This window comes from Crinia signifera, chromosome 12 (assembly GCF_055691185.1).
Source record: "Crinia signifera chromosome 12, ASM5569118v1, whole genome shotgun sequence".
NCBI classification, from domain to species: domain Eukaryota; kingdom Metazoa; phylum Chordata; class Amphibia; order Anura; family Myobatrachidae; genus Crinia; species Crinia signifera.
In genome coordinates, this window is record NC_139228.1 from 83,425,013 (window position 1) to 83,440,663 (window position 15,651).

At 48.0% G+C, this 15,651-nt stretch overlaps 1 protein-coding gene and 1 long non-coding RNA gene across 2 annotated transcripts in view; one reads left to right on the forward strand and one right to left on the reverse strand.

Moving 5' to 3' along the window:
- The window catches only part of LOC146050092 (uncharacterized), a 70,981-nt gene that overhangs the window by 44,570 nt on the left and 10,760 nt on the right, over positions 1-15,651 (reverse strand). The window contains exon 2 of the long non-coding RNA XR_014466260.1: positions 10,963-11,182. This is a non-coding gene — a long non-coding RNA (uncharacterized LOC146050092). The remainder of the gene's footprint in view (positions 1-10,962; positions 11,183-15,651) is intronic.
- The window catches only part of DISP2 (dispatched RND transporter family member 2), a 31,714-nt gene that overhangs the window by 8,177 nt on the left and 7,886 nt on the right, over positions 1-15,651 (forward strand). Inside the window, exons 2-7 of the mRNA XM_083166908.1 lie at positions 5,050-5,478; positions 7,647-7,676; positions 10,965-11,088; positions 12,356-12,474; positions 13,561-13,685; positions 15,007-15,104. Coding sequence (XP_083023034.1) covers positions 5,050-5,478; positions 7,647-7,676; positions 10,965-11,088; positions 12,356-12,474; positions 13,561-13,685; positions 15,007-15,104 — 925 coding nt within the window. The remainder of the gene's footprint in view (positions 1-5,049; positions 5,479-7,646; positions 7,677-10,964; positions 11,089-12,355; positions 12,475-13,560; positions 13,686-15,006; positions 15,105-15,651) is intronic.

The following is a 15,651-nucleotide window of genomic DNA, read 5'->3' on the forward strand; positions in this document are numbered from 1 at the left end:
TGGGCATTACGGTGTGTTATATAGTATGTGATGGGCAGTACGGTGTGTTATATAGTATGTAAATGGGCATTACGGTGTGTTATATAGTATGTGATGGGCATTACGGTGTGTTATATAGTATGTAATGGGCATTACGGTGTGTTATATAGTATGTAATGGGCATTACGGTGTGTTATATAGTATGTAATGGGCATTATGGTGTGTTATATAGCATGTAATGGGCATCACGGTGTGTTATATAGTATGTAATGGGCATTACGGTGTGTTATATAGTATGTGATGGGCAGTACGGTGTGTTATATAGTATGTAATGGGCATTACGGTGTGTTATATAGTATGTAATGGGCATTACGGTGTGTTATATAGTATGTAATGGGCATTACGGTGTGTTATATAGTATGTAATGGGCATTATGGTGTGATATATAGTATGTAATGGGCATTACGGTGTGTTATATAGTATGTCATGGGCATTACGGTGTGTTATATAGTATGTAATGGGCATTACGGTGTGTTATATAGTATGTAATGGGCATTGCGGAGTGTTATATAGTATGTAATGGGCATTACGCTGTGTTATATAGTATGTAATCTGCATCACAGTGTGTTATATAGTATGTAATGGGCATTACGGTGTGTTATATAGTATGTAATGGGCATTACGCTGTGTTATATAATATGTAATGTGCATTACGGTGTGTTATATAGTATGTCATGGGCATTACGGTGTGTTATACAGTATGTAAATGGGCATTACGGTGTGTTATATAGTATGTAATGGGCATTACGGTGTGTTATATAGTATGTAATGGGCATTACGGTGTTATATAGTATGTAATGGGCATTACGGTGTGTTATATAGTATGTGATGGGCATTACGGTGTGTTATATAGTGTGTAATGGGCATTACGGTGTGTTATATAGTATGTAATGGGCATTACGGTGTTATATAGTATGTAATGGGCATCACGGTGTGTTATATAGTATGTCATGGGCATTGCGGAGTGTTATATAGTATGTAATGGGCATTACGGTGTGTTATATAGTATGTAATGGGCATTACGGTGTGTTATATAGTATGTGATGGGCAGTACGGTGTGTTATATAGTATGTAAATGGGCATTACGGTGTGTTATATAGTATGTAATGGGCATTATGGTGTGTTATATAGCATGTAATGGGCATCACGGTGTGTTATATAGTATGTAATGGGCATTACGGTGTGTTTTATAGTATGTAATGGGCATTACGGTGTGTTATATAGTATGTAATGTGCATTACGGTGTGTTATATGTATGTAATGGGCATTACGGTGTGTTATATAGTATGTAATGGGCATCATGGTGTGTTATATAGTATGTAATGGGCATTACGGTGTGTTATATAGTATGTAATGGGCATTACGGTGTGTTATACATAGTATGTAATGGGCATTACGGTGTGTTATATAGTATGTAATGGGCATTACGGTGTGTTATACATAGTATGTAATGGGCATTACGGTGTGTTATATAGTATGTAATGGGCATTACGGTGTGTTATATAGTATGTAATGGGCATTACGGTGTGTTATATAGTATGTAATGGGCATTACGGTGTGTTATATAGTATGTAATGGGCATTACGGTGTGTTATATAGTATGTACTGGGCACTGCGGTGTGTTATATAGTATGTAATGGGCATTACGGTGTGTTTTATAGTATGTAATGGGCATTACGGTGTGTTATATAGTATGTAATGTGCATTACGGTGTGTTATATGTATGTAATGGGCATTACGGTGTGTTATATAGTATGTAATGGGCATCATGGTGTGTTATATAGTATGTGATGGGCAGTACGGTGTGTTATATAGTATGTAAATGGGCATTACGGTGTGTTATATAGTATGTAATGGGCATTACGGTGTGTTATATAGTATGTGATGGGCAGTACGGTGTGTTATATAGTATGTAAATGGGCATTACGGTGTGTTATATAGTATGTAATGGGCATTATGGTGTGTTATATAGCATGTAATGGGCATCACGGTGTGTTATATAGTATGTAATGGGCATTACGGTGTGTTTTATAGTATGTAATGGGCATTACGGTGTGTTATATAGTATGTAATGGGCATTAAAGTTTGTTATATAGTATGTAATGGGCATCATGTGTGGCCTTAGGTGTAATTGGCATTATGGCATGTGGCTTTATGTGTAATGGGTATTTCCAAATTTGCTAAAATGTGCAATGGGCATTACGGTGTCTGGTATAAAGTTAGGCCACGCCCCCTTTCCTCCGCGCAAGAGCCCCGCCTACTACAAATCGGGGGGGGGGAGCGCAAAACATGCCCTTGCTCTGGGCACCGTGGTGGCACCTAGCTACACCACTGAATGCAGTCAGATCTAGATACACACATTTTCAAAATAACAGACAAGAAGCTACCAGGTAGCTGTATGAGCGCTGACAGAGGATGCTTTGTAAAGCTGCTACCACTGGGACTGAGTGGGTCCCAAAAAAGATATATAGAGAAAAGACAAAGAAAAGGTAGCGCTTGGACCAATGAGGATTACAATAAAAATATTATCATTTATTGGTGCACATAATTAAACACATTAAAAATTGAAAACTTAAAAACAAAATCAAAGTTCACTGCCCACAAAAAGCCACTACTGTCAATAGGTTTTCCAGGGGGAGGGGAAACCAAAAAAATGGGGATCCGCTCCTATTGTGCCGCCAGATGAAAGACCAGGGGACCAGTTGGTGAAAACAGGGGACCAGTTGGTGAAAGCGGGGGATATTTGCTTCCCTTATCCAGGTTATAATTTAGAAGAGGTATAGTTACCAGTGCAGTCCTTATAATGCGTAGCTTGGGAGATCTTTAATCCTTTTGTGGATAGCGTGTCGGCTTTGTCTTCCCTTGATGCTGGAATTTGAAAAGGACCAAATGTAGCACTGTGGAAAGCTGGTTCGGTCCACTGGTGAGGGCGGCTGGTTGGATCCCAAACGAGTAAAGTGCAAGTGCGTGAAGTGGCAGTTAGGGGCAGGAGAGTAGAGCAGCTCCTGACGCGTTTCGCTGTCACACAGGGACAGCTTTTTCAAAGGTACCTTTGAAAAAGCTGTCCCTGTGTGACAGCGAAACGCGTCAGGAGCTGCTCTACTCTCCTGCCCCTAACTGCCACTTCACGCACTTGCACTTTACTCGTTTGGGATCCAACCAGCCGCCCTCACCAGTGGACCGAACCAGCTTTCCACAGTGCTACATTTGGTCCTTTTCAAATTCCAGCATCAAGGGAAGACAAAGCCGACACGCTATCCACAAAAGGATTAAAGATCTCCCAAGCTACGCATTATAAGGACTGCACTGGTAACTATACCTCTTCTAAATTATAACCTGGATAAGGGAAGCAAATATCCCCCGCTTTCACCAACTGGTCCCCTGTTTTCACCAACTGGTCCCCTGGTCTTTCATCTGGCGGCACAATAGGAGCGGATCCCCATTTTTTTGGTTTCCCCTCCCCCTGGAAAACCTATTGACAGTAGTGGCTTTTTGTGGGCAGTGAACTTTGATTTTGTTTTTAAGTTTTCAATTTTTAATGTGTTTAATTATGTGCACCAATAAATGATAATATTTTTATTGTAATCCTCATTGGTCCAAGCGCTACCTTTTCTTTGTCTTTTCTACATTTTCAAAATAGACTGAGAAACTTATCCCATAATAAGAAAGCAACAGTAGTGTCAGGTTTCCATGGTAAAGGCGGTCTTAGATCGACACTGTCTACCTAATGAACTACAACCAGTGTTGACGCCGACGGGGACTAATTCATTTGCTTCTTTTTGGAAACGTACATATCATTAATGTGTGCCACTAGATAAAATGAATATTTGCCTCCTCTTGGCTTAAACTATTGTACGTTCTCTAGAGAGAAGCAGATGTTCCTTACAGAGCTAACACTTCTGAGATTCCTCTGCTTGCTCTATGTATAGGCCTGTTGTTCTAATGGAGAGAGTAGCGGGAAAAGATTACACTGTGTTCTGGATCTACTTACTTCCCATCCAATCTATGTATTCAGATCATTAACAGACAGATGCAAATTCCCCAGTACAGAGCTACAGTATCATCACAGCATATAATGCCGGGAAGCCAGCGGATTAGCAAATGAAACCAGTGCAGCATCCTACTAGGGGCAGCGTTCATTTCCCAATGGTTAAATACGAAGACATTTTTAATTACAGTGAGTGGTGAAATTCAGCTTCAATTAATATTGATGTTAATAAGAGCAGGACGCAGACGTGAAACGACTTGTCCCAAAGCACAGCATATTTTATTTACTAAGCTGCCTTTGCTTCTGGGTATTGAGACAAGAATATGCTCCCACTGTGTATGTCAATATAGTGGGAAATAAAATACCGTTTTTGATCCGCCCTGTATGCATGCCAGGGTTTCCTACTTTTAAAGTCTCCTCTCAGAGGAGAATAGGAGTACAACAAATCCTGCAATGTGCGGGTCTTCAAGGAGGGGGTGGAGCTAAAGTACCCAATTTGCATATTTAGCCCCTCCCTCAAAAAAAGCCACACATCGTGGTAATTTACCGACATGACCAGGAAGATTCTGGAGGTACGGGAGGGTTGTCCACCTTTCCGGGGGGCCAGGAAGGGGACCTGTTTTTTTGCGCCTCCCGGCCATTTCGGGAGGGTAGGCAACCCTGATTTATACTTATGCCATACTTGCCTACTGTTTCTCTCGGAGAAGCTCAGAGAGGAGACCAGATAGTATGTGTCATTTGGCGGACACGACGCTGGCGTCACCAAGCTCCGCCTCCTTGGTAGTCAAATGTGGCAATTCGCCAACAGGAGATATTTCATGCCCTTCCATCCACTAGGGTGTGGAGGGAGAATATAATAGTGTGCCCGAAGCATGGCAAACCCAACACTTTGACGGTGTCTATGTTGACTATGTCCACATTCAGGACCTTGGTTGCTTGACCCAATGCATGACGACCCCGTGTCTCCTACCCATGTAGGAATGAAAAAGTTAATTTTAGTTTATGTGTTTCTCAATTTGCAGTAATCTAATGGACGGAGAAGGCTGTCAGGATCGTGGCAATGAGAACATGGCGCATGGAACGTCTAACACTAGGAATGCACAAGAGCTCCCTCATTGTTTCCTAAAGGAGCCACCCAGCTGTGTGAGGGACCGTCCATCTACAACAAACTATTTCCACACTCCTGCCATGAACAGATCAAATGGGCAGCTGCCTCCGCATGGGAGTGATCAGCAACCAAAGTGTTGTCATTGCAGTCACCAAGAGGGCAAGTCAAGCTACACAGCGCCACAGCTACCTGGCCATGAAGATCTCAGGACACTTTGTTCCCAACAGTCCAGTGCCAATCTTTCTACAGACACCTCACATCAGACCACAGACAGCCTGTGGAAGCCGTGGGGAAACAGCCAGAGGGCAACACAAACAATGCAACATCATGTCGTGACCGTAAGGTAAGATTTAAAATGACATTTCTGTATGCCACTTATGCATTAGTTGATGTGTCCACACCTATTATCATAGATTTTTTTGTATATATATCAAATCTACCCCCCCCCCCGGCTCCCCGGAAAGGTGGGAAACCATCTTATTCTCCCACATCAATGGCAAAAGTATTCAACATCGGCCATAAACCATCAATGATTTCATGGTACCTAGATAAGATGGGTACAGACCTATAGAACTATTTTGCAGATACTGTTGTGATAGTGTAGCATTGTGTACACACCCATGATGTTGTATCACAATAAACCAGGTTGCGTCTCCTGAATTGGTTTTATATTTGGGGTGTGTGCAATGCTCCATCCCCTGCACCATGCAGCAGTCCCCCCTAACTTCCCCTAACTTCTATGGCTGGTGCCATCTTCCCGGTGATATTCAGGAGGATAGTGTTTGTGCTGAAGACAACAAAGGCTGCGGCACATTTCCAGAGTCTTTGCTTTCAATGCCTAGCACCATCTTTCTGAAGTTATCACCGTAAAGATGGCATGGGTCGCATAGAGACCCGTTTGTCAGCAAGCACTTCAGTATGCTAGAGGTGCAATGTGTGCTGTGCCAAGGTACCCATTGGACCATACCTGATTACTATCCCAGAATGGCCAGGAGGCTACTGGACATTGATGGCCCTCCCGGCCTCTTATAAAGGTGGACAAGTGTCCTGGAACCGGCCTCACAAACACCCACCTCCGAATGGATCATATCAATGTAGCCCCTACTCCACTTTGCAATGCCAGTATTGTGGACATGGCATAGGGAGGGGCAGGGCTAAGTTATTGTGCCCAGTCCGGCCATTTTCCAGAGGCCCATGTCCTCTTCAGTTGACCTGGCTGCTTCCTCCCAGGGTATACCAGAACGTGAGCAGGTACTCTGTAAACCCAGGGGCCCATGTGTATAGGGACCCATGTGTATAGCACACTCTGTACTGGAGGTGAGGGGGGGGGGAGAGATAGATATATATAGATATATATAGAGAGAGAAAATTCTCCTGGTGGGCCACATTGCTTGAGGGCCCATCCCCTTCACTGGTGTTCAGGTTCCAGACTGTGCACAATAAATGTAAATTATCCTGAACAGGACTATGGTGTCTTTTCTGCAGTGCTATTATTAATCTAATTCATGGACTATATTTATCAAGGGGCCCAGACCATGCATGCTCAAATGGTTAGCCAAACCTCTGTGTAGATTGGCCAATGGCCACATCCCCTCTGGAGGCTGGGGCAGAAGAGCCCACTGGGGTAATGCAGTGGTAGGATCCTTAGGGGTGTGACCCTAAGGATCCTACCACTGCATTACCCCAGTGGGCTCTTCTGCCCCAATCCGACACTGCAACTCAGGGATGAGGAAGCTTCAGCCCGCTAGCTGTTATTGAACTACACATCCCAGCATACCCTGCAACAGGGGGGGCGGCTTTGTATAGCGCAACACTATGCAAAGCCGTCCTCAAAGCCGCTTATCTGCTGGTATAACCAGCAGATGAGTGACGTTCCCGGCGATGATGCAGCAGCGCGCAGCAGCCCTCACCGCCAGGCCACACACACTGGGCGGCTTTGGGCTGAAAGCCGCTCAAACCTGCTGTTTTGAGCGGCTTTCAGCTTACTGTCGTCCGGTGTGTACAGGGCCCTTAAGGCTCACTGTCGCCCGGTGTGTACGGGCCCTTAAGGCTCACTGTCGCCCGGTGTGTACGGGCCCTTAAGGCTCACTGTCGCCCGGTGTGTACGGGCCCTTAAGGCTCACTGTCGCCGGTGTGTACGGGCGCTTAAGGCTCACTGTCGCCCGGTGTGTACGGGCCCTTAAGGCTCACTGTCGCCCGGTGTGTACGGGCCCTTAAAGCTCACTGTCGCCGGTGTGTACGGGCCCTTAAGGCTCACTGTCGCCCGGTGTGTACGGGCCCTTAAGGCTCACTGTCGCCCGGTGTGTACGGGGCCCTTAAGGCTCACTGTCCCCGGTGTGTACGGGCCCTTAAGGCTCACTGTCGCCGGTGTGTACGGGCCCTTAAGGCTCACTGTCGCCCGGTGTGTACGGGCCCTTAAGGCTCACTATTCTCTCAATTCTGCTTTCTTTCTCTTTGTTGATATCAGGGATGAACCATATTCACTAATTTTCATCTGTTATTATTTTGTAGGCACGATAAAGCATTCCGGATGCCAAACAGGTACAGTATGACGTTTCCTTTCTATAGCTGTCATTCTTTCTGTTACAATGCATCAAAATAACTGAGACGGTCCAAAGGGCTGAAGATTACTAACTCCCCCATGAGGATACCTAGCTGCATTCCCAACCACGGTCCTCAAGGCACACCAACAGTGCAGGCTTTGTAGATATCCAGGCTTGAGCACAGGTGACTTAATTAGTATCTGAGGGATTCTGATTAAACCATCTGTGCTGAAGCCTGGACACATACTTGCCTACCTGACCCTCTCCATGCGGGAGAAAATGCTCTGCTCCTGGACTTCCCTTGTAATGTATGATTGCCAGCACCTGTGGTGACACCTTCACCTAGCTCCCCACAGGTGCTGGCAATCCTACATTACCAGGGAAGTCCTGGAGCAGAGCATTTTCTCCCGCATGGAGAGGGTCAGGTAGGCAAGTATGATGGTACGGCATGAAATGCCGCCTGTTGGCACATGTCAGCTAAAAGAAACGTGAAAAACTCACATCAACCTTTGACTTTCGACCTTGCCATTGTCAACCTAATGCTTGTGTCAATCTTCCATCCCTGTCGACCTTAGCCAGGTCAACCGATTTCAGTTGTCGATCTAAGCCCTGTCGACATTGCATGTCGGTCTAAATAGTTCTAGCGACGTCTCCTAAGACCTGTTTCTTCTACTGTAAGTTTGGTACCATGTTGCCATGGTCTCCGGCTGATTTATACCGCAGCCACAGGCACCATCATTACACCAACAAGAATGCGGAAGACTCCTCATCTTGCAGGATGTATATAGAACAGCAGTTCTCTGCAGGGCTTGGGATCATTTGGTCTGCAGCATGGTGGTCGATAGTCATTAGGTCGACATGGGAAAAGGTCGACGTGTGAAAAGATCGACATGGTTATAGGTCGAAAGGTCATTAGTTCGACAGGTCATTAGTTCAACAATGTCTAGGTTGACAGTCAAAAGGTCGACATGAGGTTTTTCACTGTTTTTTTACCTGAATGTCAACACAGTCGACATGGACACAGTTTAAAGTGCACTGCATCCCCTTTCATTGCTCGCGATGCAGCGGGCACACTATTTTATTCTCCCACCACACCCTAGTGAATGGTAGGGCATGAAATTCCACCTGTCGGCACATGTCGGCTCAAAAAAAAAAAAGGTGAAAAACCCCATGTCAACCTTTTGACTGTCGACCTAGACACTTTCAAACTAACGACCTGTCGAACTAGAACGATGTTGACTTTTTCCCAAATTGACCTAGACACATGTCGACCTTCTCCCATGTCAACCTAATGACTGTCGACCATCATGCTGTAGACCAAATGACCGCATCTCCTCTGCAGAACCCCTCCAATGAGTTAAAGCACACACAGCAATAACTGCGGTCATATTCTCTGATCCTGATACAACTGCCTGGAGACATCTATCCACAGAGTCTAGAGATGTGTCACACGGTTCTATAAAACAAAGACCACGCCTGGGCGTTTCCCTGAACTTAATTGGACAAATGCAGCTCAGACCTGCTCAGTGGCTTCAGCATTGTCAGAGCACTACTGGTGGGACTCAGGAGATATGGGGCCTGATTCTTGTTCACTCGGAACGGTGGCGAATTCCGCCCTGTTACGATGTTTGGAGGTCTGAGTGTGCGCAAGTGCGTTTCTGCACATGTGCAGTTCCCGACAACGACCCCACCCAGCCCCTTTCATGTCATTCCGGTGGCTCATCACCCCCCACTTCAGGGAGCTGGCTGCAGAAAAAGAAGCAATCTTGGCTGCAACTGTGTCCACCTCTGTATCAGTCCCTAAAGGTCTGGGTCTGCGTTCGGAACAAAGCAAAAAAATAAAGTTATTTTGCCCCTGAACAAACCATGCTGCTTGCAAGGGTGCACATATTTGATTCATTTATGTATTGCACGCAGGGTAAATACTGGCTGCTTTTGCATGTAACCCATGCAATGTGGACAGTTTTATTTCTACGCTGCAGTTTAGCTGTTTGGGCACTCCCGTCTCATATCAATCTCTCTGCAGTGCATGATTTTACCAAGGTACACAGGGGGTGATTCAGGTTGGTTTGCCAAAGCAAACTCCTTCTTTAATGGACAAAACCATGTGCACCGCAGGTGGGGCAGATGAAACATGTGCAGAGAGAATTATGTAGGGTACACACCAGAACGACCACAATCGTTAGACGATCGAGAAACGGTTTCCCTTTAACTTCCCAGGAGCGATTTGTAAGAACTGTGTTTTTGTGCGATACGATCTCAATCCGAACTGGATGCGACCGCGATGGTCAGATCGGTGCTTCATGTGTTTTGCGACCGTCATCAGATTGGCCTTTGAAATCTAAATAAGGGTCTGGACTAGCTGGGAGATAAATAGCAGCAGTCGTTTTTAACCAGTGTATTTCTGCTTTGTGACTAGTGAGGCAGCTTGGTGTATACCTGCTGAACGCTGCACATCGCTATTTTGCATTGCTTTATTTTGGCCGCCATTACAAAGGGCACAGGAAAGCATGCATAGGAGCATTGTGGAGACACAAAACACACCAGTTTGGAATTGGATTGGGATCCAGGAGAGCAGAAGACAGCCCCACTGCTGAGCCAGCACTGTTCACGATGATGAAAAACATGGCGGTGGGGGGGGGTGTTTAGGAGATGTCAGTCAAATAAGCTGGGTCGCACGCAAAATACACAAACGATGTGCATGTGATGGACACCCGGTTGGAGTCGGATTTAGGGATCCTGACTGCGGCAAATAGGATCCCCAAAGCAACCTAAACGACCGGCAGGGATGCGCATCGGATTGGAATCTAAATCTAAAAAATGCCAAATCAACATACAATCGTTCGGAATTGCAGCGAAATTGACTCGATTGAGGCCAAATTGCTCTGGTGTGTACCCAGCATTAGATCTGGGTGGGGTTTGTTCAAACTGAAATCTATATTGTAGTGTAAAAATAATGCAGCCAGTATTTACCCTGCACAGAAACAAAATAACTCACCAAATGTAACTCTCTCTGCACATGTACCTGCGGTGCAGCATGGTTTTGTCCATTAAAGGAGTTTGCTTTTGCAAACCAAACTGAATCACCCCCACAGTTACTTGCTCCTGTTTTGATTTGCTCCCTACTGTATAAGCCCTTATGTAGTACTAGCTGCACACAATATTCTCACCACACTATTTATAATAAATGTAAATTGAATGCATATGTAATTAGCTCAAGGGAACCATTACAATCAGGCTGCTGCTTTACAGAAGTCATCATTGTGTTATTGTGATTTACTTACAGTTACTCCCAGCTGATTACTGACTGGCCACTACCCATCTTAGCAATCTGTTTGGTCCTGATGGTGGTGTGTACGTTGGCAGGGATCCTGATTGGGCAAATGCCAGACTTCTCCAACCCTTTGATGGTAAGCTTCCCCCCTGGATTCAAAGCAGATTTCAGGGAGAACCAGACGTAACTTTGAAATGTCAGGTCATGCGTCAAAACGCCAGTATGGGCTCCTGTTGAGATCATACACAATAAATCAATGGAATGTATAGTTTGCAGGCTGCTCCTATGTCTTATTAGTTTCATACTGACAAGAAAGAATGATTAGTAGCTGATATGCATTCAGTAGTATACATCAAGGTGGTGATTCACTCTGGCTGTGTAAGCAGCGTACATTCGCTGCTTACCGAGCGGATAGATGCTGCCCGCTGGGCGAGCAAACTCACGCCCCCTTCCCCAAGCGAATGGGAGCATTTGTGTGCAAATGGTTGTGAACGCTCACTCATCCATTCGCATGCGTGTGTAGGGGAAAAACATCATTTGATGGTCGGCGAATGACTGATCCACCTGTTCACATAAAAAAAGGCAGTCTAGGCTGATCCCCGAGCAGGCATCGCCCCATCCCTGTCCCCATTATTTATTTTATGTACAGTGTCTTATATAGCAGCAGATTCCGTTGCGCTTTACAATAAGAGACAGTGATACAACAAACAGGGTATTTACAGACAGTCAGTGGGCATTCCCCTGCTCCGGGTAGATATTTTGCCCCCCACCCGCCCCCTCTCTCCCCTTCCCAGGCAAACGCTGCGGCAAATGTGATACTCGCCCAAGGCGCTCGCACAGTGAATTGAAATGTTGCCGCATCCACCGTACTCGCCCGACTTGGCTCCCTGCGGCTTCTTTCTGTTCCCTAACTCAAACCGTGGCTCGCCGACCATCGAACGATGGCGAAGCCTCACGCATCTGTAAGGTACAGAGCGGGGAGGGGAAGTAGGCTGCCCCCCCACCTGTCCGTCATGCCTCATTAGCATGAAAATGCCCAGCGCTCTCATGGGAACGCCCACGAAACAATGGGCATTCCCATAAAGTAATGGGGCAGCCCGACACCCCACGCCCCTCATCTGCTTGCATGCGCCCAGTGAACAATCTGTTTGTCGTGGCCACACGCAACAAAAGCATGCACATGCGCAGACATGCACATAGAAGAAACATCGATCCCCGTGTGAACAAGCTGCCATTGCGAACAGATCTGAATAAGGTCCTGTCACCGCTGCAGAAGTCAAAGGTGCGTTTTACACCAGGCAGAAGATGCAGATCCGATAATCACCTCCATGTATTCCATCACTAACACGCTCTCATTCTCCCAACTCCTATCACATTTGCCATTTACAATTCTCTGTCTACAGCAAGGGTTTGAGCCGAGAGATACAGAAATTGGGAGGAAATTAACGGCCTGGAAGAATATACAGAGTAACACTGGCTACAGGAAGGCCTTGTCTGTCTATCCGCATGGCGACAAGAACAGGTAGAACATTCGCCCTCGCTCTTCATTGGTTTTCACTTCATAGTTTCAATGGCTTTGTGTTCTAAATACCGGCGCAGGTCATAGGGACCCGAGTGATCCTTTATGCAGCAGCGTCAGGGTGGTCTCAGACTGACGCTGCCATCCCATGTGCAGATACAATGGTGCTGGCGTCTCAGATCTGTCGGCTGTACTGAGGGTCCGATTCAGACCTGTACGCTAGCGTAGTGAGCAGGTAAACTCACTACGCGTCATGTGACATCAACCACCCGCCCCAAGGAGGCATCGACAGACATGCTTGTGTGTGCAGGGGTACGTCAAGTGTCCTCCGCACCCTTCCAGCCCCTCCTGGAGCGAACAGCCCTGCACTCAGCTACGAGCAGGTCTGAATCGCCCCTGAGTGACCACAGACTGGGGGAGTTGTTCTTTCCATGACCTGCGCTCGGTGCTGTGCTCAGACTTGTCGAAGTCAGGAGAAATCATTCCATGGTCGGCAACCATCAAATGATTTGTCGCGCAGCGGAGGCATGCGAAGAGACGTGTTTTCGTTACACATCCCCCCGCATGGTACCGAGGGGAATCGGCGGCGATCGGGTAGGCGGCGTCTCTGGGGGTGTGTGTGTGTTGGGGGCGGGCATTCGGCTAGGCGGCGTCTCTGGGGGGGGTGTTGGGGGCGGGCATTCAGCTAGGTGGCGTCTCTGGGGGGGGGGGTATGTTGGGGGCGGGCATTCGGCTAGGCGGCGTCTCTGGTGTTCAGTAATCTGAGCCAACCAGAATCACCCCCTCTGTTCCGATGCAATTTAGAAAATATAACAACGTGCACTTTTATGGGGAAATCTGTCGAAAACCATCTGAAAAAAATATTGCAAGTGTCAATTTTGTTTTATTATCTGTCTTCATTTTATACTACACGGCGTATAATAAATGTAACGATTTGATGAATTTAACTTAACCAGAACTTACAGCACACGTTGTATTAATCTTTATTTCCTTCTCTCTCTCTCTCTCTCTCTCTCTCTCTCTCTCCTTCTCTCTTTTTCTCCCTCTCTCTCTCTCTCTACCCCCCCCCCCCTCTCCTTCTCTTTTCAGTTTGGATGATCTTGAACCCAGCAGAAAGAACGAGAAGCTATTTCAAGTAACCAGAAGGGACGCCCGTTACCGTAGGATGGTGGAACAGAACGATGGCATAGACAGCTTTTTCTGTGGGCCCCCAGGCATGTAGAAGTTTGGAAAGATCCACACTTTTATATTCACATATATTTTGGAACAGTGAGATCTGAGCCGGGACACAGAGCACAGGAATGGGGGAGCTGAGGTACAGGGAGGCTGGGAGCAGGGGCACAGGGAGCAGGGACGGGGGAGCTGAGGTACAGGGAGGCTGGGAGCAGGGGCACAGGGAGCAGGGACGGGGGAGCTGAGGTACAGGGAGGCTGGGAGCAGGGGCACAGGGAGCAGGGACAGGGGTGCAGAGGTACAGGGAGGCTGGGAGCAGGGGCACAGGGAGCAGGGACGGGGGAGCTGAGGTACAGGGAGGCTGGGAGCAGGGGCACAGGGAGCAGGGACAGGGGTGCAGAGGTACAGGGAGGCTGGGAGCAGGGGCACAGGGAGCAGGGACGGGGGAGCTGAGGTACAGGGAGGCTGGGAGCAGGGGCACAGGGACAGGGGTGCTGAGGTACAGGGAGGCTGGGAGCAGGGATGGGGGAGCCAAGGTCCAGGGAGGCTGGGAGTAGGGGCACAGGGAGCAGGAATGGGGGAGCTGAGGTACAGGGAGGCCGGGAGCAGGAGCACAGGGAGCAGGGACGGGGGAGCTGAGGTACAGGGAGGCTGGGAGCAGGGGCACAGGGACAGGGGTGCTGAGGTACAGGGAGGCTGGGAGCAGGGACGGGGGAGCAGGGGGGGCTCTGAGGTACAAGGAGGCTGGGAGCAGGAGCACAGAGAGCACGGATGGGGGAGCCGAGGTACAGGGAGGCCGGGAGCAGGGGCACAGGGAGCAGGGATGTGGGGGGGGGGGGCTCTGAGGTACAAGGAGGCTGGGAGCAGGAGCACAGGGAGCAGGGATGGGGGAGCCGAGGTACAGGGAGGCCGGGAGCAGGGGCACAGGGAGCAGGGATGTGGGGGGGGGGGCTCTGAGGTACAAGGAGGCTGGGAGCAGGAGCACAGGGAGCAGGGATGGGGGAGCCGAGGTACAGGGAGGCCGGGAGCAGGGGCACAGGGAGCAGGGATGTGGGGGGGGGGGGGGCTCTGAGGTACAAGGAGGATGGGAGCTGATTCTCTCCACTTCGCTTTCGCACAGGAGAGCGATTTTTACAGACTGCTCATGCACATAAGCATCCCCCCCCCCACAGTCCAGTTTGGGATTTTCTTTGTATCACTCACGCGCATTTGACACTGTGCAAACTGGTGGCGGTCTCTCCTTGTATCCACCACATAGTATGGTGATCTCGAATAAGGGCACAAATCAAAAAGCATCAGGTGTTATTACCTATATTTCTGACAGCTTCCTCAATAATCACAAATATATCATCTGTTTTTCAGCAAAGAGCTACTCCCAACTTGTATTCATGTCCAAAACAGCAGGGAGTTTGTGGAACCTGCAAGCGATCCAATCTATGTGCCGCATAGAAAACGAGAAGGTGCGTAACATATAAACGCTGCCCTTTAAATGATGCCACATGCTGCATTCATAAAATAGACTGGGAGCTAAGGGGGTCATTCTGGTTGGCTCCGGTTATTCGCTGCTCGGCGAGCCTGCTAACACTGCGAATGCCTGCCCCCCCTCCCCCCGCTCCCCAGCGAATATCCCCACCGCTTTGTGAATGGAGGTGTTGGATAAATATCCATTCGTAGGGTAGTGTGCTGGGCCGAAATCATTCAACGCTTGTCAACCAATGAATGATTTCCACCCTGCTCGATAATCATGTGGGCTGACGAACTTGCGGTGTCTGGGTCCGGAACAAGTGCCCATCTGCGTTTGCATGGGGAAGCCCAGGAAATGCTGTGCATTCGAATGCCCCCTTGGCCACCTCCACCCCCCCCCCCCCCCTTCCTGTGCAAGCACCTCATAGACTATGCACATGCGCAGAGCTTGAACAAGAATCCAAAGGTGCTGAACTTGGGGCTGATTCAGCTTTGTTAGCAGTGCAAAAAACACACAAGACCATGTACCACTGCAGGTGGGGC